General features: G+C 46.8%; 1 protein-coding gene across 3 annotated transcripts in view; it reads right to left on the reverse strand.

The window, feature by feature from the left end:
* ADAMTS17 (ADAM metallopeptidase with thrombospondin type 1 motif 17) overlaps positions 1 to 20,561 on the reverse strand; it is a 350,376-nt gene extending 329,815 nt beyond the window's left edge. For 2 of the 3 annotated variants that reach the window (XM_079912255.1, XM_079912254.1), the window contains exons 1-3: positions 20,466 to 20,561; positions 19,629 to 19,999; positions 7,842 to 7,995 (exon numbers count right to left, since the gene is read on the reverse strand). In XM_079912255.1, coding sequence (XP_079768381.1) covers positions 7,842 to 7,995; positions 19,629 to 19,999; positions 20,466 to 20,544 — 604 coding nt within the window. In that variant the 5' untranslated portion in view covers positions 20,545 to 20,561. Of the gene's footprint in view, positions 1 to 7,841; positions 7,996 to 16,513; positions 16,720 to 19,628; positions 20,000 to 20,465 lie in introns of those variants that run through there. The other variant, XM_079912256.1, reaches the window with a different exon arrangement.
* Positions 20,562 to 24,803: the final 4,242 nt, after the last annotated feature.

Here is a 24,803-nt window from a genome sequence, read left to right on the forward strand (position 1 = left end):
TGAGATTTGAGATGCTGCCTGAGAGACAAATTTTGCAGTTTGAGTCCAAGAAAATTAATTGTCAGCTAAAATACTCCAGAGGAATAGAATCCACTTCAAAATATTACATTTACATCCAGAACACATTCCGTATGTTATTCATATTGACATTTGAATAACTAGGACAATGTGACCCATTTGCAAGAGAAAAGACAATAAATGGAGAAAAAAATCCCATGACGACCCAGCTGTTAGAAGAGCAGACAAGAATTTTAAAGCAATTATTATCACCATGCCTAAGGACGTAAAGGAAAATATGCTCTTGATGAATGAAAAGATAGGAAATCTCAGCAGAGATCCTGAAACTATAAAAAAAGAACATGATGGAAAACTTGGTATGGGCCACATTTTTTAACTGCTAAACAGAGAACTATAAATCAGTTTTGAATGATGGCAAAAACACATGATAAAAATTTATAAATGTAAAGCTGCAATGATAACAGATAATAATACAGAATACTTTGTGCTAAACGTTGTAAGTGCATTATATATTAACTTATCTAATCATCTTAATAATTCTATAAAGTACATGCAATTATTATCACCATTTTTACAAATAAAGAAATTTAGGCACAAAAAGATTAAATAAATTACTCAAGGTCATTCAAGCCAGTAAGTGGTGGAGGCAGGAATTCAAACCCAGTAGGCCAGGGACTTCCCTGGTGGCGCACTGCTTAAGAATCCGCCTGCCAATGCAGGGGACACGGGTTCGAGCCTTGATCCGGGAAGATCCCACATGCCGTGGAGCAACTAAGCCCGTGCACCACAACTACTGAGCCTGCGCTCTAGAGCTGGCAAGCCACAACTACTGAACCAGCGTGCCACAACTACTGAAGCCTGCGTGCCTAGAGCCTGTGCTCCGTAACAAGAGAAGCCACCGCAACTAGAAGCCCGTGCACCGCATCGAAGAGTAGTCCCTGCTCACCACAACTAAAGGAAGCCCACGTCCAGCAACGAAGACCCAACACAGCCAAAAATATAAATAAATAAATAAATAAATAAATTTATACAAACCCAGTAGGCATATCTGTAAGTTCTTAAGTACCTACATTGTACTGCCCCTCTAGGAAAAAACTATTATGGAACTTGGAGAATACTTAGAACTGGATACTGGAAATATTACATATCAAAATTTGTATGCAGTTAAAGGTATGCTTACAGGAAAATGTATAGCCTCAAATATATATATTAAAAATTAAGAAAGAGTAAAGTTTAATGAGCTAAGTATTCTAAAAAAGTTAGGAAAAAAGCAACTTGATTAAATCTAGAGAATATTATAAAAAAAGGAACATGGATAAACCTAAAAAACATTATTGTAAGTGATAAAAGCAAACTGCACAGTATGAAGCGACTTATGCAAATGTTAAAACATACAAAACAACACAACATGCAGTTTATGACTATATATCACAAATGCCATAATAGTTTAAAAAAACATGGATAGGAGAGATTCACACCAACCTCAGGATGGTGGTTTCTTCTGGACAGTAAGCTAGAGGGATGATAAGGGGTGAGGTGGAAGGATACTCACTCATACCCATAAATGTTAATTTATCTCAAGAAAAAAATGTTCCAAAGCAGATGTGACCAGATCCTAACATGGGTTAAGTCTGAATGCTGGGTATGTGGGCCTTCAGTTTTTGTTTTGTGCTCTTTTTCCCGTTCTAAATATTTTACAAAAATAATTTATACCTGCTACCTTTGTTTACTTCTATCCCCCCTACGAGCTTCCTGGAGGCAGGGACCATGCTGTGTCATGCTCACCACAGTATGTTGTCTAGAGGGTCAATGAATACTTGATGACAGAATAAACAAAAACAAGAGCATATGTCCTTTAAGGGTAACTTCCAGTCTGGAAACACTAAGATTCCCTGATTGCATTACAGATTTTCTCAAGAGGCAAGAATGACAGATTCAAGAATAATAATGAGAACCTTTAGCTTTCACTCAGTGCTCTCATAGAGTTTCTCTTTCTTTCCCACTTAATACAGAACAAGGGCACTGAAGTGGTCCTCTGATATTAAAGAATGGGGATACAAATCATAATTATAACCACAGCAGCTGCAACTAATATTTGTTAGTTGCTAAGTGACAAGTATGCATTATCTCATTTAAAACCCACAAAACTCCCAAGAGGTAGATGATATTAGTCAGGTGCAGATGATGAAACTGAAGCTCAGTGGCCCAGTCCTTTCTAAAGTTGCCTGAGTCTACACAGCTCCTTTTCTATTTATTTATCAAGAAAAAACTGTAAATAGATGATGACCAGCCAACTATGATATCTATTCTTATAGAAAGGGACCCTTTATACAGCCCATTTCTAATTTCCTCGAAGTTTGTTTTTTGCCTCTTAGGCATTTGTAAGTGTTCTTATGAACATTCCCCCCACCAATGTGGCTGGAAGCGGTTTCATCACCCTCTCACCTCTCTGTTCTTCAGCAATAACCCTGAGAAGCAGACAAGACCTGCATCATATCAATGTTACAGATGAGAAAACAGAGGCCGTTGTGGGCTGAACTGTGTACTCTAACCCACAGTACCTTTGAATGTGACCGAGTTTGCAGATAGGGGATTTAAAGAGGTAATTATGTGAAACTGGGATCATTAGGGTGGGCTCTAATCCAATATAACTGACATTCTTAAAAGAAGAGGAGATTAGGACACAGACATGCACAGACCATGAGACAATAAGAGGACACAGGAAGAAGACTGCCATCTACAAGCTAAGGAGAGAGGTCTCAGAAGAAACCAACCCTGCCCACACAGTGATCTCAGACTTCTAGACTCCAAAACTGTGAGGAAGTAAATGCCTGTTGTTCAAGCTGCCAGGTCTGTGGTAGTTTGTTCCAGCAGCCCCAGCAAACTAATGCAGAGGCACAGAGATGCCAAGGGACACTTCTGGGGTCACACACAAGGTAGACAGAGTTGGGTCTCCGCCATCATACTTCTTTCTCTTTCTCCAGGAATAATAATTCTTAAAATATTGGTGTCTCTTTTTGGATTTAATATTTTTATATGTGAATACATACTTAAAATATTAACATGAAAAAACTCAAAGTACAAATTTAATTCCATTTCCTTTGGGTTCTTCTTCCACTTAAGATGCAGAAAAACATGGAAGACTATCACCACCACTGAAACAACAAAAAACACTGGATAAACAACGAAATCATATTTTGCTTTACCCACTGGAGACCTAAGGTCTCAAAGAAGTTTAGAGGAACTAAATTTCAGAGGGATTGAGCCCTTCCTAATGAGCAAAAACCAGTAGCCATGTTTATCCCGGGCACAGGTGGGATGAGGAGTTAATTAGCATCTCATGAGGACCCTGTGAAGGAACCAGCCAAAGTCTTATCAACCACATGGGCTGGAATGATGGATTCTATCTGGATTAGAGGTGTCCTGAATCTATCCAACCAGACTTTTTAGCTGACTTTCAGGAAGTCAGGACAAGGATGGAAGGCAGAGTGACATCTCCATAGTTATGTGGGGACTGAGCTAATAAGCTCTTCCACTCTTGCCTCAAGACGCTTGAAGCCAGTGGTGAACTGAAAGGAACTCAAGTCATGATCCAAGTCAACCCTGATTAAACAGAAGAGTTTATCTCCTCAGCCCAGCTGCCTCTTTATCACCAGAAGAGAAGCCAGCTGAGGACAAGGCTGTCAGATACAGAACTGCTGTGGCCAAGGCTGATCTGAGGTCCAACCTCCTGCTCTGCTCCTCAGCTCCAGGAGCCCATGGCTGTGATGTCATCAGTACTGAAGCCAGTTTGATTTCTGTCATTTCCAACCAAATGAATCTTAAGTGACACAAAACACAAGTCCCAACCATTTATTTATTACAGAGTATATACAGATATTATTACACATGCAAATTATTGCATAAATTGGCAATACACAATTTCTGAATCGTTATGGTATCCTCTACTCACTAAAATTAACTTCAGAATGCTATGAATTAATGAAACAATACTATAAAATTACTGCACTGTTTTTTAAAACAATCATAACAAAACAAACTATAAAGTAGACATCAGTGACTTCACAGGTACCACTGCTGAATGGCATTGGTGTATTTGTGTTCTAAAGAGCCCACCACCATGCAAAACGTTGCAGGATTCCTACTTTGACAGTGCCTCATAGGAAACTAGTTTCATTATTTTACAATCTACTTCAACCATCCACATGTTACATCTACCACAGTGGATGAGAAGAGATTCAAATTGTTACTAAAAACCACGAAAGTGCTAGTGAGAAGATTCTATAATGAATCTGAATAGAGAAATTAAAATAAGCATAGCAGGCAGACAAAAAGTTTTGAAGTCAAAATAACCACTCAAAAAAATCAAGAAACAGGGACTTCCCTGGCAGTCCAGTGGGTAAGACTCTGCACTCCCAATCCAGGGGTCCCGGGTTCGATCCCTGGTGGGGAACTAGATCCCACATGCATGCCGCAACTAAGAAGTCCACATGCCGCAACCAAGAGTCGGCATGCCACAGTGAAGACCCAGCACAGCCAAAATAAATAAATATTTTTTTTTAAATCAAGAAACATTTCAAAATATCCAAACTACCATTTTAGTGTTTGAGAACAGCCAAAAATATCTTCAAAAACTCATGCTCACCAAAATAAATAAATAAATTTTTTTTATTTATTTATTTTATTTATTTATTTTATTTATTTTATTTATTTTTTTATTTATTTTTATTTAAAAAGGCTCACAGCCTCCATATTTTCATGCAAAGTTCCAAGCTGGAGTGATTTTTTAAAATTAATTTATAAGGTCCTAGAGTAAGAAGCTGTAAAGGAAATAGGATCCATCTGTCCCCTCTCTGGAAGCCCCGAAGACTGCTAGAAATGCAACCTCTATAGTACCAAAGAGAAGGCAGTGATTCCTCCCAGGTGGCCTTTCCTGTGTCAGTCCCTCTATCCCCCTAGACAACATGGCAGCTTACCCAGACTCAACTCACAGGTAAATTGAGTGCTTCATGGAGAAGAAAGAGTTATCAGACTGCTCCTCACCTGTGTGAGCCAGCTGGCTACCCCAAGGCCATGTCCAAGGTTGGAATAACACAGATCAATGACAAGGCACAATTACACCTATGGCTGCCATGCTCAGCCATAAAGAACAAGTTCCCATGGGAAATCGTGGATTAATCTGATTAATCTTTCCAGGAAACTTCAAGAATGTATTTTGCTGGAGTCCCAGTAAATTAATTTTCCCAGTTTCTAAACCCCAATGTTTGAAAGTTAATCCAAACTAGATAGGGTCTAATTGACTGCTCATTAGCTAAGCCTCTTAGAAGGCCTGCTGTCTTTCCCAACACAGCAACAAAGTTTACTGACTATTTCACACAAAGAAAGAAGGACCAGAAGCAAAGTCTATACCGTTCTCCTATGTCTGTGTTCCTACCCAGGACAGAGCCTGAGTTGGCATCACCTTAAATATACATGTTGCTCCTGCATGGCAGAGCATGTTGATGTGAGATTTGGGGGCTGGGAATAAACCCCCTGGTTTTGTTCATTTTATTTCCTTCACTAAAGGCAAAAGAGTCTCTCAGAAGAGTGCCTCCAAACTAGTCTTAGGGACAAAAATGCAAACACAAACACAATTTATCATTTTGTCAGCAATCCTTGGTATCACACCCCTAAAGAGGATGGCAGCTGGTAATTAGACAAATATTCCATGATATCATCCACAGGCACCCAGGGTTTCTGGTCACTGACTAGCAGCTGACAAGCACTGGCAGGAACAAAGGGAAAGTAAGAATAAAACATATTTGTCCTTGGGTTTCACTGTGTGGCCCTGCTTGGTGATTCTCACCTGAGAAAACCCACTTCCGATGGCCCACAGGTGCTATTAATCATGTCTGAAACTTAGCGCAGCAGTTCTCAGCACCAGCTGAATGTTAGAACCACCTGGAGAGGCTTCAAATCACTAGATGCCCAGGCTGCACCCCAGATCAATAAAAGCGGCTCTCTGGGGGCAGGAGCTGGGTGTGACTAGTTGCTAAAGTTCCCCAGGTGATGCCAATGGACAGCCAGGGCTGAGAACCTCTGCCTTAGAGTCATCCCCCTGCCTCTGAAACAATATGGTCAGATCAGCTGCAGAAAATGCACAAAGATTTAAAATGACCACTAGTCATTTACTCTGAGAGGAGAGAGAGAAAAAAATCCACCGATTGACCCAGATAGGGGCAGCTGGCTAACGTTTAAAATAACACACCAACATCAAGCCCAAACACACAACCAGCCATCGGACTTACCAAAACCCATGCTTCCTATTAAGGGGTAAATTTTAGTTACAATACCAGGGTTTCCCTGGTGGCGCAGTGGTTGAGAGTCCGTCTGCCGATGCAGGGGACACGGGTTTGTGCCCTGGTCCAGGAGGATCCCACATGCCGCAGAGTAGCTGGGCCCGTGAGCCATGGCCGCTGAGCCTGAGCGTCCAGAGCCTGTGCTCCGCAGCGGGAGAGGCCACAACAGTGAGAGGCCCGCGTACCGCCAAAAAAAATTTTAGTTACAAGTAATTTTTTGCTGAGACCTCTCTTTCCTGTTTTTGTAAGGGTGCAGGAAGGAACACAGCAAAACCCTAATGTATGGTGGCATTCTTTCTCCTGGAGTTGCAGAGATGACCCTGATCCAGCAAAATCACCTCTAATAACTCCCTGCTGAATGCAGACTAGGCTAAGGAGGGTGGCTATGTGGATAGGGTCAGGACTGCATGCACCAGCGGAGCTAAGCTGCAGGGCTCGCTTATACATAACAAAGCTGTTCAAAATACAGTCATATAATCGATTTACTTCCAAGGTCATTGGAATACTAAACTGAGACACTGTATTTTTATTCAAAGTCTTTAAACTACAAAAGAACAACTCCCAAAGGTCAGCCATGGGGTCCCATGCTCTCCAGGGAGGAAGTGACACCTGTGAGCAGTAGGATATCATCTTCATCAAGGGACACTCACAGGCAGACTGCTAGTGACACAGCATGGTGAAATGTCCTTAAACACTTAACAGATAAACCAGAGGTTGCCCACAAGAGGCACAGAATACAAGAACCCTGGGTTCTCAGCCCAAGCTGCTTATTAGAACCACCTTCAAAAACACACCCAAGTCACACCATGGACCAATTAGATGAGGATTTGGAGGGACTGGCTAGTGCATGGCATTTTTTAAAGCAGTGGCTCTCACACTGAAGCATGATCAGATTTACCTGGACCCACCCCCATGGTTTCTGATTCAGGAGGTGGGGGCTGGGAGAGAACATGCAGTTCTAACAGAGTCCCAGGTGATTCTGATGCTGCTGGGGTCACACTCTTAAGAACCACTGCTTCATAGGTCCCCCAGGTGACTCTAATTAGTGCAGACAAGACCGAGGACCACTGTATAAGGAAAGCAAGCTCTGGCCAGGGTGCCAAGGGAAGGAATTCTCATCCTAGCTCTGCCACCAACCTCGGGCTTGATAACAATAAGCCATTGAGGTTTTTCAGGCCTCAACTTGCTCCAGATCCATAAAATTGAGACACTACACAAAAGAGATCCTGGGTTCTTTCTAGAAACACCTTTTTCAAAGGGCTGCTACACATGAAACGCTGATATTAATACACATAGAAATGAAAAGAAAGTGGCCTTATGGGCAATTAAAAAAAGCTTTCAAAATACAAGGAAAGGTAAGTTCTTGCTCACAAGATTTCAGCACACTTGGAGACACAGCAATGGGGATGGTCTAGGGATGTGCGATGGCACCAAAAGCCAAAAGGGCCTGTGTTGTGAGTCATTCACACTATTTCCCAGACTCACCTGTTAGGACCTTGCAGAGCTGCCCAGAGACCTGGGTCTCGGCAGAGGGGCTGGGTGTCAAGGACCATCTGCGCCTGATCAGATGCTCTTGTCCCTGGGAATTGTTGAGGGGCTGGATTAGCACCTGCTCCTGCCCAAGCTGGATGAGGCCAACCTGCCCAGAAAGAGGAAAACAGTTGTCAGTCATCCTCATTCACACTTGCCCACGACCCCAGAGCCAGAGGGTGGAAAGGCCACCTAGCTATGGCCTGCTTCCCCTGCCTGGGCTTTTTCTTTGCAGCTTACACCAATTTACAGAGTCCAAGAATGAGCTCTTGCATGACTTGAAACATCTCACCCAGCAGCTGTGTTGGGGGTCAGGTGACAGAAGGCGGGTGTGGGGGGGGATGCGGCAACAGCACCCATTTTCTGGGTTCACTTTCAAAGATATCTTACTTTAGTGTTAATTTTTTTTTAATATTATTTTTCAGGCAAGGCTTTATTGGGGCCTCTGCTGCAGCAGGGGGGAGGGAGAACAGATTCCCTTGTTTGCCTGCTCCTATACACTTACTTCTAATTAAAGCCCATTTAAAAAACTATTTTTTATATCATCCCCTAAAACTCCACCTAAGGAGGTACCTCCAAAAGTGTTGGGAATGAATGACAATTATATCCTTAGTGGGAAAAAAATATATCTTATTCCTGGGCAATATTTAGAATTAAATAGAGAGGATGGAGTCAGACCTGTAGTGTTAATAGTTTTGTGATAGTGGATTTTTTTCAGTGTTTAAGAGAACTTGGCAGAGTATCTAATGGATTCAATTTGTGATTCTAATTTAAAGCACAGCAATGATTTAGACCTGTAATTTAAAAATCTTATTAGGCTTATAAACAGTATCAGAATGTATAAGAGAACTTAAGACTTCCCATGTTTATAAAACTAGTTAACTAATTATTTATATGAATCATGCCAAGGGTTTATTTTTTAATCAGACAACAGAAGAACTTGAAAATGAAATTGAATATGGTAAATTTCTACATACAGTTTTAAAGGTTTAAACGTTGTTAATCACCAATTTGTAAATAGGATTAAATGTTATCCAAAGGCCCCTTAAAAGGTATTTCAAAAACTTGCTAGATTATAAATAGAACATGACTTTTAAATTGAACAAAAAACTTAAGGACTGGGATTCTTAATTTGTCGCTTTAACAGAGTGAATATTAATTCTTAAAAATATATACACAATGCAGAGAACTTTTCCTTTCATTTGGAACCAATGCTAACAGCATTTAAACAATTTGCCCTCCTTCCCCAGGATACCTGCTGCTAGCTTCTCTTCTGAGACATCAACAAAACAAGGTAAACCGCTCACAAGGATCCTGACTCGGCCAGGGCTGAGAATTATCTATGTTTGCATACTGGGCCCTGCAGTCCACAGCCCCTGCTCTGCGTTCATGGTCGGGACAACCTTTACTAGCACAGATTCAGGAGACTGGGCCAATCTGTCTTAGGCTGTCACGAACATCCTTTGTTCTCTCTCTCCCCAATACTATTTTCTAAAAGCCATGACACTGTTTTCTTTTCTTAAAAAAAAAAAAAAAATTATTTAGTTGGCTGTGCCGGGTCTTAGTTGTGGCATGTGAACTCTTAGTCGCGGCATGTGGGATCTAGTTCCCTGACCAGGGATCGAACACTGGGTGCCTGCACTGGGAACGAGTCGTCTTAGCCACTGGACCACCAGGGAAGTCCTGACACTACTTGCTAAAAGCGGTAGTTCTCAAACTCCAGTGTGCATCAAAATCACCTGGAGGTCACGGATGCTCACCAAGAACGTTCATTTCTAACGAGTCCCCAGGTGATACTGATGCTGCGTGCCCGAGGACCAGGCTTTGAGAAGCACTGCTCTCCACCACAGCTCAGCAATTCCTCAGGTCTCAGGTACAGAGCTCACTCAAACCAAATGATACAGACTCCTCTACCTTCTGAAAGGATGCATCAATACCAGTCCTCTGAAAATAAATCAGATCCACTAATAAGACCGCCTACAACATTTAGTCCCCCAAACAGGGGTTGAGACGGTACTTACTGCTGTAAGAAGATTTCAAGGTTTCCATTTCATTAGAACTGCTGCCAAGGACAACCCAGAGATTTTACTGCCCAAATAAAACTGTCTTAAAGTGGCACTGCATGACCTGCCGGGAAGCATGGCTTTCTCCCCTCTCCTTTGAAGTTAAAACTTGAGTTTGTTCACTATGATACTTTGGGGAGACTGAAGAAGCGGAGGAAGAGAGTGGCTGTGGGAGGCTGTGCAGATCCACCAGAGCTGTGTGTATAGAAAGCCTCAGTGGAACCCTCCTGCACTGTTGGTGGGAATGTAAGTTGATACAGCCACTATGGAGAACAGTATGGAGGGTCCTTAAAAAACTAAAAATAGAAGTACCATATGACCCAGCAATCCCACTACTAGGCATATACCCTGAGAAAACCATAATTCAAAAAGAGTCATGTACCACAATGTTCACTGCAGCTCTATTTACAATAGCCAGGACATGGAAGCAACCTAAGTGTCCAACGACAGATGAATGGATAAAGAAAATGTGGCACATATATACAATGGAATATTACTCAGCCATAAAAAGAAACGAAATTGAGTGATTTGTAGTGAGGTGGATGGACCTAGAGTCTGTCATACAGAGTGAAGTAAGTCAGAAAGAGAAAAACAAATACCATATGCTAACACATATATATGCAACCTTAAAAAAAAATGGTTCTGGGGCTTCCCTGGTGGCACAGTGGTTGACAGTCTGCCTGCCGATGCAGGGGACATGGGTTCAAGCCCTGGTCCGGGAAGATCCCACATGCCGTGGAGCAACTAAGCCCATGCACCACAACTTCTGAGCCTGTGCTCTAGAGCCCATGAGCCACAACTACTGAGCCCATGTGTCACAACTACTGAAGCCCATGCACCTAGAACCCATGCTCCACAACGAGAAGGCCCCGCAATAAGAAGCCAGCGCATCACAACAAAGAGTAGCCCCCGCTTGCCACAACTAGAGAAAGCCCGCGCACAGCAACAAAAACCCAACACAGCCAAAAATAGATAAATACATAAATAAATTAATTTTAAAAAGACACAGACGTAGAGAATGGACTTGCGGACACGGGGAGGGGGAAGGGTAGGCTGGGACGAAGTGAGAGAGTAACACTGACATATATACACTACCAAATGTAAAATAGATAGCAGTGGGAAGCAGCTGCATAGTACAGGGAGATCAGCTCGGTGCTTTGTGTCCACCTGGAGGGGTGGGATAGGGAGGGTGGGAGGGAGACGCAAGAAGGGAGGGGATATGGGGATATATATGTATAGCTGATTCACTTTGTTATAAAGCAGAAAATAACAAACCATTGTAAAGCAATTATACCCCAATAAAGATGTTAAAATAAATAAATAAATAAAATCTAATTAGTAAATTCAAAAAAAAAAAGAAATCCTCAGTGCAGAAGTCCTTGATGACCGTTTCAGTGGAAACGTCTGTGGTTGAAATAAAGTTGGCAGATACAGCACAGTGCATGGGATAGGCCCCACGCTGTAGGAGGGCTGTGCTCCCTGGGGGACACGCTCAACCTTGACAGGCGCTGGAGTCTTCCTGAAATGCTCCAGCTCTGGGAGGTTAAAGGCCCCCTTGAGTCTAGAACTTTCAAAGCCAGTTATCATTCACTCAGCCTAGCATGCAAGCCACAGGGTAAAGGCCAGTTAGCCAGTAGTTCTAATGTGACACAATATAGGGAGAATCTCACCTTGGTGAGAAAGCCTACAGGTACATACATGCACACACACAAGCATGGTCCAGCCCCTTGGGGGAGGTTTTGCTTTAGAAGGTCTTTTTTGGAGGAACCCACATGCTGGTTTCCATCCATTCAGGAAAGAGAATGGCAATGCTGGTGAGAGACAGACACATGGACTAATGGCCTATACTCTACCTGGCAGCCACTTGCCCTCTTGGGAACTGACTTTCAAGCTGGCCTGTGGCCAAGACTAGCACCTGGGGGGAGGGAGCAGGGCACAGCCCTCCCCCTCAGGAGCCACCACAAGGAAGGAACTTGCCCCTGCCCCCTCCAAGTGCTGTCACTAGGCACCCTGAAGCCTCGCTAATATTCACCAGGTCATCACAGTGACAAAACGTTGTTGAAAAGTGTCGCTTGTCACCACCTCCCCCTCCCCCGTGCCACACACACACACACACACACACACACACACACACACACACACACACACACAATCTCATCCCAGGATAAAAACTTGTCAGCCCTCTTGATCTTTTCCTGACCTTCCTTCTCCCCTCCCCTCTCCCCGGTAAAAAAAAAAAAAAAAAAAAAAATCCCCCTTCCCTGGCACTCTATGTCCCAGCCCACTATCCCCTGTGTTATGAGGCATCTGTCACAACCAACCTAAAAAGTAGTTTGTTCCTTTGAGGCAGGATCGGAATTATGCCTTCTTATTTTTCCAATGTCTGCCACGTAACAGTTACTCAAGAAAATGTGAGTGAACTGTACTGTAATGGAATGGATTCGAATGGAATAGAATGAACTGGACTGGACCGGCTTGGAATAGAAGGCAATAGCATGGTCTTCCCGCAGTCCCCCTTGCTCAGAGGTCCTCATCCCTGGCTGCACAGTGCAGTCACTTGGCAAGCTTTGAAAACTCAGGCCCAGGCCCCACTCCAGGCCATGTGAATTAGAATCCCTTGGGGTGAAACTCAGGCACTGGTATTTTTTTAAAGCTCACCAGGAGATTTCCATGTGCAGCCAGGGTGGAGAACCACTTCCCTAGCTTTTAACTGGGTGCCAGAGATGCTTGATTCCAGCACGTGGAAGTACCCTAGATGCAGACTACCTGCACCAACCTGGGCCTTCCTCTGACTATGGGGCTCTGCCCTGGCTTCTAGCACATTGCTGCCCTGTGGTCCCAAGAGCTAAGCAGGGTTGCTTGGGTTTGCATTATTCCTCTAGTCACCATCTATGCTGAGAAGTGAGACACATGGAAATGCTCTTCCAAGGCCTCCCTGTTCCACAGATGGCAGCAAGGAAAAGCCTCAGGTTGCATTAGGTGCAAGAGAGCTGCAAACACCATCTGAAGAGAACTGTGGGGAACTAGATGCCCACGGCAGACAGGACTGGAAGCCCTGAGTCCACTTGGTCTCAAAGGAGACAACAATCCTCAATGAAATGGTGCTCTTAGAAGAGAAATCTTACATATTCTAAAATTTGGTATCCTACTAAAGAAGTTTGGGTCAAATAAAGTGTATCAGGTATAACCTGATATTATGACAGTTCTGAGTGGTTCCCTTTTAATTCTCTTTATTCTGGAAGCTGGTTTTGAAGGGTTTCTGTGCTGCTTTAAGAGAGCGTTATAAACTGGGTATTGTTAATCCCACCCCACCCCCTGAAGCAGGACTAGCTCTCCTGCAGCTGGAAAAATGTGTGAAGGTCAGAAAGATTTGTACCACTTCCTAACATGAGCACAACTTCTCAGCATAATGCGGCAAATGCTCTTAAGATAAAGAAACCCTGTTGTATCCATGCTCTGGAACCATCTGATGCTCTGTCCTCCGTTTGAGGGGACCTGCCTCGTCACTGCTGACCTCACCATCCTACAAAGGCCACACTGGGATTTCAGTGCCCAGGGAGCCCTCCAAGCCTCTCCTCTTCAGGAGACTGCGGCTCCCGGGTTCACTGGACCAGGTCTTAGGTAGTCTTCTCCCCGTGGACAGGTGACCGTAGGTGGTTGGAGAGGCGGAGCAAGTCTGCTCTCCGGAAGGAAAAACAATCCTGTGATTGCAGGCCCTCCTCTGCCTCTGACTTTCTGGGGGGCCTCAGCAGAGTTTGGGGGGCTTGAACGTGTCCCGGGGAAGGAGCATCCTCAACCTGGCACAGGCGTGAGGGGCTTCCCAACCTCCATAGGGAGTCCCCCTGCCCCTCCCAGAGTGCCATCCAGAGCCCCCTTTTCAAAATCCTGCTGCTGCCTCTGCAAATGTCAAAGGCCTGAACACAGATACTTGGTCTTCGTTCCAAAGCCAGACTCCCCCTTTCCCATCACTAGATAGAGTTAGTCACAGACTGTCAGCTCCTCCTTCAGACCCCCTCTCATGTAGTCTTCCTTCCTTTCCATTTCCACCATCCAAGGCTTGAGGGCCATCACCTCACCCCTCCAAATGCTCTCCTGCTTCAGTCCTCCCCACACTTCTCTGACCAGGGGCTCCTCCCCGGTCAGTAGCCAGAAATGCCCCCCCATTGCCTCTAGGCCAGTGATCCTCAAAATGGTCCCAGACCAACAGCAGCAGCAGCACCTGGGAACCTGTCAGAAACTCAAGTGCTCAGGCCCACCCCAAGACGGACTGGATCAGAAACCCAGTAGGTGGGACCCAGCAATCAGTGTAGCAAATCCCACAGGGAACACTAATGCCAGCTCAAGGTTGAGAACTACTGGTCTAGGATAAATTCTAAATGCCTTATGTTGGCACCCAGGGCCCCGCCTCATCTAATCCAGACACCTGTCCATTCAGTTCATCACCCATCTCCATCCCACAGTCGGCTCGTGGGCCCCTTACCTCGGGAAGGACCTGGCCAGGAGGCTTTGCCATCACTCCTCCCACCTAGAACCTGAGGCCCACTCCCTTCAGCTCTACCCGAAGGACCTGCCCCACCCCATCAGACCCCAGAGCCACTCCCTGCTCTCCCCATCAGTCACCCTGCAGGCTCCAGCACACCTTCCTTCCCCTGCGAACCCGGACTGCCTTCCGAGACAGGGCCCACATAGTATTTCTCTTTGAGGCTCGTTGGGAGCCTACCAGCGGGTCCTACACATGGCAGCTGTGTGATAATGATCAGTTCATTTAGTCAACTATGTTGACTGATTGCTTGATTTATAACTGGAAAAGCCTGGGAATGGCCTGTGGGGCAAGAGAAGAAATGTGTTTTCAATGCCTTAATGTGCCAGGCTCTCACTAAATGATTTCGGACTTTATCTTACTTCATTCTCTCAACAGCCACACAAAGCCAATGTTATTTACCCTTGTATGGCTGCAGACAGGGAGGTTCAAAGGAGGTAAGCAACTTGCTCAAGATCACAGCCCGGAACGGCTGTTCAGTCTCACTTGCTAAAGAACAGGAGTGTGACGGTGCAATTGTGTGCCCATGTGCAGAAGTGTGCACGGGGAAAGGTTAACCGCTGACTCCGAGTGGTTCCCTCAGACATACTGGCTGCAAAAACATCTCCTGTTGCACACATCCAAGGTCAGGCAGCTGCAGTATCTCAGAGTTCAGGAAATAAGCTCCAAGAATGCAATCAGTCTAAGAAGACGTCTTCAGTTCATCATCCCATCTTGTATTTCTTTTTCTTTTATAAAATGTTGCCAACTAAATAAAAGTTCAGGTGGGAAACTCTAGTTACGTACCCTAGGTAAATAATGAGGTAGGGTTAGGTATCCTAGGTGACACTCATGGGCAACCTGATGCCCATGAGCGATGGGTATAGAAAGTCACCGTGAGGCAGAGTGAACGTCCTTCCAGAGGAGGCCGTGGGAGGCCTTAGAATTCTCTGCTCCAAGTTCTCCCCTTTAATTCTTCCACACCCCAAATTTCACAACTGTTGTTTCCCTTCCTACTTTCCTTAACATCCACTCAATTGTTTCTTTTTACAAAGTTTTAAAAAATATACTTTGCATTTAACAAGTATATTTATGCTGTGCATGATAAATTCTTCAGTAATATTAATTGATGAATGACTAAGGACTATGTGCCTTCCCCACACCTGTATCAATATAATGATGCAAGATAACATGGCTTGGTCTATTTGCTCCCTTTCAAATGGTCTCCCCATCGTATACTTTTTGCCAAGACCAATTCCTACTCAGCTGTCAGTGATCGAGTGATGTTGCATTAAAAAGCTGGGCAATTTTGGGTCAAGGAAAAGTGAGTTGGGTAGCTCTAAAGGGAAAGGCAGCAACCTCCCAAACCAGCTCCTTCATCGTTGAAGTCAGGCTGCCCTCTTGAGAACGCGGTCCCCCAACTCTTCTAAGCCACCTGCTCACTGCCTGGCTGGACTCAGCCCCCCTGTTCTTACCTAGACTACACTTCTTCCCCTATGGTAAAGGTGAGCATTCTTACAGACTGGGAGGAAGAGCTATGGGAACTAAGACTGTGGGGAGCAGCACAGGTGAAGGACGACCACAAGGGCCCCCGCGCTGCGGTCAGGCACCAGACAGAGCCAGGGCAGCTGGGCCATCAGGACCCCAGTGAGCGGCCTGGGTGAGAGAGACCACAAGCCAGCCCCCTATGGAGCATGGCTGTGACTCCAGAGAAGGCACGCTGGGACTATCCTTGACCTTCTGTCCCTCCAGGGTGGCCTGGAAAATGGGCCACAGCCCAGAGCTCCTGGGTGTCCTCTCTGGTCCCGACATCTCACCCATAGTGCATCCCTGCAGGCCACGGCCTCAGCCAAGAAGGGGTGGACAGACTCTGGGCGGTGGACTCCCCTGAGCTCAGTATTCATGAAGGAAGAGTGGCCACTGCTCAGCAGACCAGACCCCTCCTCTCTGTCCACCTCTCCTCACGTGTGGGGATGAAAACAGCCCCTCCAACCACTCATTTCAGACAAGCAGCATAGAGAGTCTTTTCAGAGACTGACACTCACTCTATCTCCGAAGTTCCACCTCCACTGCCTGCTCTGGTGAACTTTAACCTGAAGTTTCTTCGAATTCTGCTGGCCTTCCATGATCTGGTCCCATTCACACGAGGCAGCTGATCCAAACTCACATTAATCCTCTGGGAGGAAAAATACCTTCCTCATATGCCCAAAGTTCATCGCTTTGAAGTTATACGGTTACAGAAACTCTTCCAAAAACCTATGTTATGTCTGAGGACTCTCTGAAATGTAAATAAAATGAAGATGCATAAACATAAAACAGTTAATACCTGAGCCCATGGTCTCTGAAGATCCAAAAAGTGCAGCTTGCACAGCTTTTCAAGATAAGATACAGGGTAAATACCACAGACCCGCCCCTCTGCCCCCTGTCAAAAGCGGGGCGTGGGGAGGGAGCAAAATGGAGCATGAGATTTACTTCCCCTGACCCATAAACAATTAATTAAGTAATGATCTAATCATGCATCTCCTTTAAACAGGTACCAAATGTCTCTGGAGACAGACAACACAGGGAACAGAGCCTGCATGCCCTGCCCCGCAGGCAACACTCCTCACTAAGCCATTCTGGAGATGTGAGATGCAGCAGGATTTAATTCATACTCAACATTGGAATAAAGTTTTATTGAACACAGCCAGGTCCATCTGTTTCTTTACCTTCTATGGCTGCTTTTGCACTAAAAGGGCAGTGTTGATTAGTTGTGACAGAGACCATATGGCCTACAAAGTGGAAAATGTTTATTACTTGGTCCTTTACAGAAAATGTTTGCCAACCCCTGCTCTACATGATTCTTTAGACACAAGGAGGCTTTGGAATGCTCCCAACTGTGGGCACCAAAACTCATCTACTGGGCATCACTCCTCCCCTACACCTCGTGGTTGAGCCAGTCCTCAAAAACACACAACAGGCGTGCCACATCTCTATGGTGCTTCCACCGTGGTCCAGAAGGACTAACACTGCATTACCGCCCAGCTGAACTGTCTCAAGCACGTTGGGGAACCAAAATCAAAGTAAGGTGGAGTGCGATGCAAACCTGGTTAGCCTATGTTCTGTTGCTTTCTTTTCTAGAAAGGCAGGACCACCTTGTCACCAAGAGGTCCTCTCCAAATCACCTGCTGTCTCTGGCCTCCTGGCCTTCTGCCCTTCCTCTATAGGGTGTACTTAGGAAGAAATGTCCAATGTTCAGCTTACACAAATGGGATGATCAAGGCAGACTAAACAACAGAAGTGTCTGCTCAAGCAGAAATTAAAATCTAAAGTCTTAGAGGTCCCTCCGCAGTTGGCACACACTGAACTCAGCCTCTTGGCCTCGTTCCTTTATCTAAAGCACAGCGCCCTCACATGGTGCCAAAGGGAAGGACAGTCTTCCTGAAAACCTGGAGGATGGAAGGGAACTCTCACTGCTCAGATGCCATCTGTGAGAGGGCCCAGTACTCACTCTGAGGATTTTAAATCAATGTTATCCAGATTTCCACCCTCGGCTCCTTCACAGATAGCGCCTTGCTGGAAACTTTACACCAAGAAGTATAAACTCTGACCTCTACAGAAACTCACTAAACCGCAGCAAATGGGATTCAGATGTTTCCATGTTCAGTACAGTGATGTGACCTAGACTTTAAACACTTTGGCAAAAACAGGAAAAATGATGTGGGCCTTCCAGTCCCTCCCAGAACATGATACAGCCTTGACCCGAGTCCTTCAGTGACCTGAGCCTTTTTCACCCCTACTTAAGCCTCCTCACCCATAGCCCACATTCCCCGCCCCTGTTCCACATTAGCTCCTACTAGGCCCCCTCCACGGTCCATTTTCCTTGTTTAACCAAAGAAGCCAATTTCTCCCAGCCCAGCAAAAGGAGATCACATTCTGATGAGGACTCAAAAAATCCTAAAAGGGGAACTGGTGAAGGCCAAGTCTTGGGAATTACTTCCCAAGTTCCCCTACACTGCTGGTAAGAGAGCAGAAGTCTCATATAAAGACTTGGACCCTCAGGGTTTCTGGCTTTGTTGCAGATTCATGCCAACTTGTTGCACATTATGTGGATAAGAGCTAGAGAATTCTAGACGGTGGAGCAAGATAAGGTGGAGGTGGGGGAAGCAGTTTCTTGTGCCAGGGAAGCACAGACACAAAAGAATATCAGAAACCACTTCCCCAGAAGACAGAGGAACATTCTCTGAGCCCATCCCAGGCTCTGACGGGTGGGGGCAGCCCATCTGCCAGCCATCTGCGCTCTATGGGGGCACGATGGAGAAGCTGGGAAGTGTTTGTCTGGGCACCAGTGTAGCCAAGTGAGCCAGTGTGAGCACAGGCAGGGTAGAGGCGCACAAGAACTTCCTCCACCCCTCGGAGCACTGCCACGGGTGCCGCAAATGCAGCAGGGTGGGGTGGCGGAGGAATTACTGCCACATTGAGGGAGCTTCTGGGGATGACATTGTTCATCACCAATGTAAGCATTCCTCAGGCCTGGCTGAGGGTGAGTGCCAGACAAATGTCTGCTTGCAGTATAAGGTAAAAATATTAGAGACACCCTCCCTCTCCTGGTTCTCACGTTTCAACTAAGAAGAGTAGGTTAGTGGCCCGTCGGGGGACCCCTCCAAATATACTTTTCCAGGTACATAAAGACTCAAAAGGACAGAAAGGAGGTCAATGCTCCATCCCCACATCCAAAAATAGGTGAGCTATACACATATAGATAGGTGTTCCTCATGACACGCACACATACACACCTGTGCAGATGCAAATAGAGTTCTCTCTACACCTGGGTCAAGCGCACCTCTCAGTCTAGGGGCTTGACGGATTTCATCTCTGCTGAACATGTGCTCCCTGGGCGGGCTGCGGCGTATCTCGCTATGTAACCCCATATCGGCGCTGGCCTGGCGCACCTCTGAGGCTTAGGACGGCCAGTGGAAGGTACTGGATAACAGGTCGCTTCCCCTTTCTAGCCCTCTGCTCATAGACCCTCTGGAAGGTTGGGGGTGCTCTCTCCCGCCAGCGGCAGAGCACGCCGGAGGCCCCACCCCAATCCCAGCCCTCCCCGGGAACCACCCCTCACCCCCACCCTCGGCGCCGCGACAGATCGCCAGGCAGACCCGGAGGGGGAGCGAGCAGTACCAGGCCGCCGGCGGCGCCGCAGGCGCTAAGCGAGACGAAAGAGCCGGGGTAGCCGAGCACGCTGCCAGAGTAGAAGCACAGCTCTGTGGGGCGTCCGCGGCGCCCGGCTGCGCCGGTCTCCTCCACCTCGAAGCCGCCGGACAGGAAGCGCAGGTCACGGCGCAGCTGCAAGTACAGGTCGCGCCCAAAGGCCGGCAGGTGCAGCAGCAGGGCGCGCTCGCCGGGCCGGGCGCGCGGGACGGCTGGGGGCGCGCGGGGGCGCCGGCGCCTGCGGGGCCCTGGAGCGCCGGGCAGCGGCGGCAGGTGCACGTCTTCCGGGAGCACCCGCCGCGGGAGCACCACCTCCACGTCGGCCGCCGCGTCGCCGACAGCTGCGGGGAGAAAGGAGACGCGTCAGCGCGGCGGGGCCCGCCCTCCGGCCCGCCGGGCGCAGGGTCCAGCGCTGGGCATCCAGCTCCAGCTCGGAGACAGCGCGGCCCCGAGCCGGCTCGCTCTTCCATTCCCTCGCCCCAGCACCTCCATGCCAGCCAGAGCCTCCGCCCGTGCCCCGCGCCACCGCCGGAACGGTCTCCGGCGCGGCCGCCCGACCACCTCCGGGGACGCGGCCACGGCATCGGCGTCCGGAGAACCGGCGGCGGCGCGGCCTCCCGGCAACCGCCCGGAGCCCAGTCCTCCGGCCGCGGCCCGCGCCCACTCGACCCCGGAGCTGTCAGCGGTTTGCCGCCGGAGCCGGGCCGCGCGGGCAGGCGGAGGCCGCCAGGATGCCTCCGGAGGGCAGGGGGAAGGTGGCCGCGAGAGGCACAGGCGAAGAAGAGGCAGTGGGAGAGGGAGCGCTACCTGTGCCCGGGTCCAGTCCCCAAACCAGCAGCAGCAGCAAGGGCAGGACGAGAGGAGGCAGCAGGGCGCCGTCACACATGGTACTTGGGAGGAGTAGCCCCCCCCCCCTCCCCGGACGGTCGCGGCGGAGTAGGAGCGCGCGAGGCGGCGGCGCCAGCCGGAGTGAGCCCTCCAGTCTTTGGAGAAAGTAATTAGCGCTGCGGACAAACCCAACGTGGTAAATCCCAAGCCCCGCCTTCTCCTCGGAAAGCGGGAGGTGATTGGACTCTCGCTTTCCCCTGCCCCGCCTCCCCCTTCTCTATTGGCTAGTGTGGGTCTAAACCAGGGTGCGTAGTTAGGTTGCAAGCACTTTCTTACACGTGGTTTCTGGGCAGTGGCGGGGATGGGACACCAGGTGGCGCAAGGGAGCCGTCTGGAGCAGCGCGATCCCAGAGGACCCGGGAAGACACCTGGCTGGTCTTCAGACTTTGTCCCCATTTTCGAAACCCTCTCTGATCCTGCTGCTCAGCTTCCCAAGAAGACAGGCCACAAATCGTCCTAGCCAACCGAGTTCACCCGTAAAAGCACCTTCTCTCTGCATCTAAAGTAAAACCAGTTTTGGTTGTTTGTGGGTGGGCACTTTCATGCACAATGTGCACAACTTTGCGCCGGATGCTACCTCCAAAGCGCAGTGTTTATGCAAACCCTTCACACCCCTGTCGTCTTTATTCTCACGGCAGCCCGTGGAACAGGCGAGATCACACCCTCTTACAGACTGAGAAACTGAGGGAGAGAGAGTTTAAGGAGCTTACTAAGTTACCCAGTGAGTTTCTGTCAAAACAAGAGCTAGAATTTGTGGTCCAGATTTCTGGCCCGGTGCTGCTCGCTACAAACAAGAGCCCTCCAAGGCAGGCAAGAAGGAACATTAGCCCGGTGTTACAGGTTAGGAAACGGGCACAAAGTGGCAAAGGCCGGACTCAAACCCAAGTCTTCTGGCAACAGAGTGAGTTCATTCTTTTCCCACCAGGGTATAACTGAGGTCTGCAAGAAAGGTGATTCCCTTAGCTTCCTGAGGAACGTCTTGTAGAAAACAAAACAAAACAGAATGAACTGAAGTGGTCGCTCCCCTTCCTTCCCTGTCCTGCCCATTTCTGTTTTCTCAATGCAGAGGGGCTACAGCACTCCTATTGGACTCTGCTGAGGGCCTCTCAGAATCTAAAATTCATCACAAGGATTACATGTCATCAGAAGGAATCCAGAGGTGAACACTGTCCAGCTTTCATGACATTTAATCAACCCTAGGAGTGGACTGTGTCACTGATTCTCAATAAAGCCTAGCACTCTCACTACTGCAAACTTGCTGCTCTGTGTTTCCCTGGGGTGTGGCTGGTGGAATCATTTCCTGCTCTGTCGACCCCACCCTCCACTGCTCCAGGGGCTGCCACTCACTGCTGGGCATCTAAAGTTCCTGGAAGCCTCCACACACGTCCTGCTCATGGACAGGTTTGGGTCTTTTTTCCTCTCCTTTGACAGCAGCCTCAGCCAACTGAAATTTCAGCAGCATCTTCTGGTGGCACAAGATATCATGGTGAGCTTTTTGGTGTAGGTTTGTTGGCCAAAGAGCCACCTCAAAGGCCTGCCACTGAAAGCCAGGGAGTAGCAGCCCCACTGCCTCGCAAGAACAATTTTGCTATTGGAGTCCGCCTGAAGTAATAGTCATCAACCTATCAGATAGATGATGCTCAAATGCATTAGTCTGTAGGGACACACAAACTGAAACAACAGCAAGATGCCATTTCATCTTCTGGCCTGTCCAAAACTAAAGGGCTTGGAAATATCAAGGATTGGAGAGGACACTCTCCTGCCCATGGGTGGGGGTGTAAATTGGCACGGCCACTTTGAAGAACAAGTGGGCAAACTGCAGTCAAGTTTAAAATGTACACACCCTAGAACTCTGCTATTCCACTCTTGTTAACTAACACAGTTAGTGGTAGTTAGCAAGAGTGGAATAGCAGAGTTAACTGGCATGTGTAGAAGAATGCTCACCACAGCACATTATTAAGAGCAAAAAACTGCAAAAACCTGAATGTTAATCATTAGATAAATGGCTAATTGAGTCCAGAAATAAACCCATGCATAGACAGTCAACTAATATTTGACAAGGTAGCCAAAAATACTCAAGGAAAAAGGGTAGTCTCTTTAATAAATGGTGGTGGGAAAACTAGATACCCATATGCAAAAAAAAAAAAAAAGAACTTGGACCCCATCTTACACCACTCACAAAAAAAAAACACAAAAACTTGAAATAGATTAAAGATAAATGTAAAACTTGAAACTGTAAAATGTGTAGAAGAAAACAAAGGGAAAAATCTCCTTGACATTGGTCTTTGTAACAATTTCTTAGATGACAACAAAAGTGCAAGAAACAAAGCAAAAATCAACAAATGGGACTATATCAAATCTAAAAGTTTCTTCATAGCAAAGGAAACCATCAACAAAATGAAAAGTCTACCTACAGTATGGGAAAAAATATTTACAGACCATATATCTGATAAGGAGTTAGTATCCAAAATATATAGGAAATTCATACAACTCATTAGAAAAAATAATAATAATCCAGTTTAAAAAAGGGAAAAGAACCTGAATAGACATTTTTCTAAAGAAAATGTCATACAAATGGCCAACAAGTACATGAAAAGGTGTTCAAGATCACTAATCATCACGGAAATGTGAATAAAAACCACAATGAGATATCACCTCAAACCTTTTAGGATGTCTATTACCAAAAAAACAAGAGACAACAAGTGTTGGCAAGGATGTGGAGAAGAGGGAACTCTTGTGCACTTTTGGAGAGAATCTAAATTGGTGCAGCCACTATGAAAAGCAGTATAGAAAAAAAAATTCCATGGTACTACCACATGATCCAGCAATTCCACTTCTGGGTGTATATCTGAAGGAAGACATTAAACTAAGTTAAATAAGTCAGTCACAAAAAGACAAATACTGTATGATTCCACTTATATGAAGTACCTAGAGTAGTCACTTTCATAGAGACAGAAGAGAGAATGGTGGGTACTAGGGGCTGGCAGGAGCAGCAGCAAGGATTTAGTGTTTAATGGGTACGAAGTTTCAGTTCGGGAAGATGAAAAAGCTCTGAAGACGGATGGTGGTGATGGCTGCACAACAATGAGAATGTACTTGAAGCCACTGAACTGTACACTTCAAATGGTTTAAATGGTAAATTTTATGTTATGTACATTTTCCCACAATAAAAAAAATTGCTTAAAAAAGGAAATCATTACTATTTGCTATGATCTCATGTCATCATAACACACAAATTTCCTGGTCTTAATTTTGTGGAAGGGCAGGACTTAATCTCATTTCACAGATGGAGGAGGGCTGGGGGTGGGGATGGGGAGGGGATAAAAAGCAAGCAAACAAGCAGGCAGAAGCCCTACAGGTGACAATGGCAGTCTGAATGTGATGTAAGGGAAGCCCTCTTTTTTGTCTGGGAATCAAAACAGTTTGTTGTGCTCACGGATGAGAAGGATCCTAAACTTTTCAGCTTGTCCACTGCTTTTTCTGAACTGCCCCTTTCTGGTGGGCAGTGACCTTTTCTGATCATGTTGTCTGGAACTGACCCCCAGTAAGTCGATTATATTGACTCTCCTGGCCTCTCGGATACTCCCTGTTTGGACGCTGGTCTCCATCATCATGACCACTGCTATTGTTAATGAAAGCAAGACAGTCCCAAAAGCAGCACAGATTCTGCCAAGAGACACCATGTTCAACTGCCAAAGTTAGAAATAGAGGGCCAAAGACACAGACTGGGCAGAGCACAAAGAGGACTGCAGGCACTTAGGCAGAACGCGACCCTCCGTAATCCCCCCACTCAGAGCTTTCTTGAGCTGGTAATTGATGGGTCCAGGTGTCAAGACTCACGTGTAAACTAGATCTGCGTGTAAGTGGAAGGAGACCCCGTGCCCTAGATATCACTAGGCATTGGTGGGGTGGTGAGGAGAGAGGGGGATTCCACATGACAGCCTCCTCTTACTAAATTCACTTCCTTTTGAGGCAAACAACCTTCCTTCCTGGGAGCCAGTGAGATGCCACATCCTCTCCAGCAGGGGGCGTCCAGCATCAGTCCTGTCTTCCCACAGCAGGCCCCAGCTCCCTGCTTTCTCCAAAGACCTGGTTTTTCTAATTTATATTTTACTCTTTCCCTGTTGAGCTTGGATCCCAAATTTCAGCTTCTTGGCTAGCATCCCAACCCCCTGAGTGAATACTGCCAAACTCTCCCTGTGGGGTCTCCAGGCCCCTCCCTGGTTCCAGGAATTCTGGCAGTGTCAGTTCACTATG

Source organism: Stenella coeruleoalba (assembly GCF_951394435.1).
Source record: "Stenella coeruleoalba genome assembly, chromosome: 2".
NCBI classification, from domain to species: Eukaryota; Metazoa; Chordata; class Mammalia; order Artiodactyla; family Delphinidae; genus Stenella; species Stenella coeruleoalba.